This window comes from Lampetra fluviatilis, unplaced genomic scaffold, assembly GCF_964198595.1.
Source record: "Lampetra fluviatilis unplaced genomic scaffold, kcLamFluv1.1 SCAFFOLD_582, whole genome shotgun sequence".
NCBI lineage: Eukaryota > Metazoa > Chordata > Hyperoartia > Petromyzontiformes > Petromyzontidae > Lampetra > Lampetra fluviatilis.
In genome coordinates, this window is record NW_027620470.1 from 52,501 (window position 1) to 55,000 (window position 2,500).

Genomic DNA, 2,500 nt, shown 5'->3' on the forward strand with positions numbered 1-2,500 from the left:
AACGTGTGTGCGTCGGCATGGTAACCGGGCTGATGGCGATGTTGTGCGTGTGCGCGTGTGCGTCGGCATGGTAACCGGTTTGATGGCGATGTTGAACGTGTGTGCGTCGGCATGGTAACCGGGCTGATGGCGATGTTGTGCGTGTGTGCGTCGGCATGGTAACCGGTTTGATGGCGATGTTGTGCGTGTGTGCGTCGGCATGGTAACCGGTTTGATGGCGATGTTGTTGATGCGCGTGTGTGTGTCGGCATGGTAACCGGTTTGATGGTGATGTTGTGCGTGTGTGCGTCGGCATGGTAACCGGGCTGATGGCGATGTTGTGCGTGTGTGCGTCGGCATGGTAACCGGTTTGATGGCGATGTTGTTGATGCGCGTGTGTGTGTCGGCATGGTAACCGGTTTGATGGCGATGTTGTGCGTGTGTGCGTCGGCATGGTAACCGGTTTGATGGCGATGTTGTGCGTGCGTCTGCATGGTAACCGGTTTGATGGCGATGTTGTGCGTGTGTGCGTCGGCATGGTAACCGGTTTGATGGCGATGTTGTGCGTGTGTGCGTCGGCATGGTAACCGGTTTGATGGCGATGTTGTTGATGTTGTTGATGTTGTTGATGTTGTTGATGTTGTTGGTGCACTTTGTCATCTTATTCCACTCGGCGCCGAACAGAATCTGAAGAGAATGGAGGCGAGCGACACATTCGCCATCGCGTGCCGGGAACCAGGTGGCGTCTGGCAGCAAAATACACGGGTGAAATGACACACACGCACACACGCACACAACAACAACCGCCATTCGCCACTAAGTGGCGGTGACGTCACCACGACGCTTGTGCCAGGCCATGTGCACCTTGAGGCCACGTGAAGTGTCGAACGCCCGCTGGCAGGAGGTCACGGGGCAGACCCAGGTGCCACGGGTCGACTGACCGAGATGACCGAGATGACTGGCTGATGCACCACCTGTGCCCCCTACTGTGCCAACTTGCTGTGCTTTAGCCACCCGGCGCTCCGCTCGTTGTTGTGAGCGTCACTCCTCCGCCCTCAGTTGTTGTTGGAGGGCGACTGCCTCCAACTGCCCAGTAGCGTCCTTCACGAGCCTCCTCCACTGAGGCCGATCTTGACACCGCTGGTACCAGTCATCGGCAAGTCCACTCAGCTCCACGTCCTCCTGTACCACATCACTCCATCTCTTCTCTAGCCCGTGCCGCGCCCGTTTAGCCCCCTCGATCCGGCCGAACAAAAGCTGTTTAGGCATGCGGTGGCTGGGCATGCGGGCTACATGACCCAGCCAACGCAGCCTTGCCTGCCGGAGGAGCTCACTGATGGGACTTTGCCCAGATCTTTCAAGGACTTGTGAGCTACTCACACAATCCAGCCTGGTCAAACCCAGGATGGATCGTAGGCAGGCCAGCCTAAATGTTTCCAACCGGCGAAGATGCTCCACTAGGGGGGTCCACGTTTCGCAAGCGTAGAGAAGGGAGGGAATGACCGTGGCCGAGAAGACCTGAAGCTTCGTGCGGAGCGACAGACCAGGTAGCTTCCACACAGCGTTACGCAACCGATGAAAAGATATTGCCGCTCGACTGATTCGGAGTGAGACCTCTGCTGATAAACTGGAGCTGGTCATGAGCACACTGCCCAGGTATGGGAAACTCTCTACTCTCTCCACAACTGCCCCATCACCGATTGGGAGTTGTGGGGGCGGAGTGCCCGATGGTACAAAATACCCAGGCAGGTGCTTAGTTTTGGTGGGGCTGATGGTAAGGCCCCACCTCTTAGTGGCACACTCCAGCCTCAGCAGCAGCGTCTCCAACTCCTCTTCTGAATGAGCAGCTATTACCAAATCATCGGCATACATAACGTGGTTGACCAATAGGGAGCCATCCCTTGATCGCACCCGGGCGTCGATCAGCCTCCCATTATATCTGTACCAAATGGTAATTCCCCCGGTACAGCTATTGAAGGCTTCACGAACTACGCAGTCGAAATAGATGTTAAATAATGTGGGAGCCAGAGGACATCCCTGTCGCACCCCAAGGTGTACAGGGAAAGGCTCCGACTCCCGGCCACGTAGTTTTACCCGGGCCCGCTCACCATCATGAAGGTCCTTAATGATCGTGAGCAGAGGGTCAGGGACTCCGAAAGCACGAAGAACAACCCAGAGCCCAGTCCTACTGATGGTATCATAGGCCTTGACCAGGTCAATAAAGCAGAGATGTAGGTCTTTTTGGAATTCCCTACACCTCTGCTGTAGCAGACGGACAGAAAATATGGCATCTGTGCAGGACCGCCCTTTCCTGAAACCACATTGGGGCTCCGCAAGCCTCTCCTCAGCATGCCTAGCAAGGCGATGTTGAATAATCCTTGCCAGGACCTTACCCGGCACACTGAGGAGTGAGATGCCCCTGTAGTTGTTACAGTCTGTGCGGTCCCCCTTCTTAAAGAGGGGGACCACCAGGGCATCCTTCCAGTCCTGCGGAACCCGTCCAGTGGTCCAGACTGTTGTT

General features: G+C 56.2%; 1 protein-coding gene across 1 annotated transcript in view; it reads left to right on the forward strand.

Moving 5' to 3' along the window:
- Positions 1-769, forward strand: part of LOC144953960 (protein spire homolog 2-like) — a 35,754-nt gene extending 34,985 nt beyond the window's left edge. Inside the window, exon 6 of the mRNA XM_078884555.1 lies at positions 664-769. Coding sequence (XP_078740681.1) covers positions 664-753 — 90 coding nt within the window. The 3' untranslated portion in view covers positions 754-769. The remainder of the gene's footprint in view (positions 1-663) is intronic.
- The last annotated feature ends 1,731 nt before the right edge of the window (positions 770-2,500 follow it).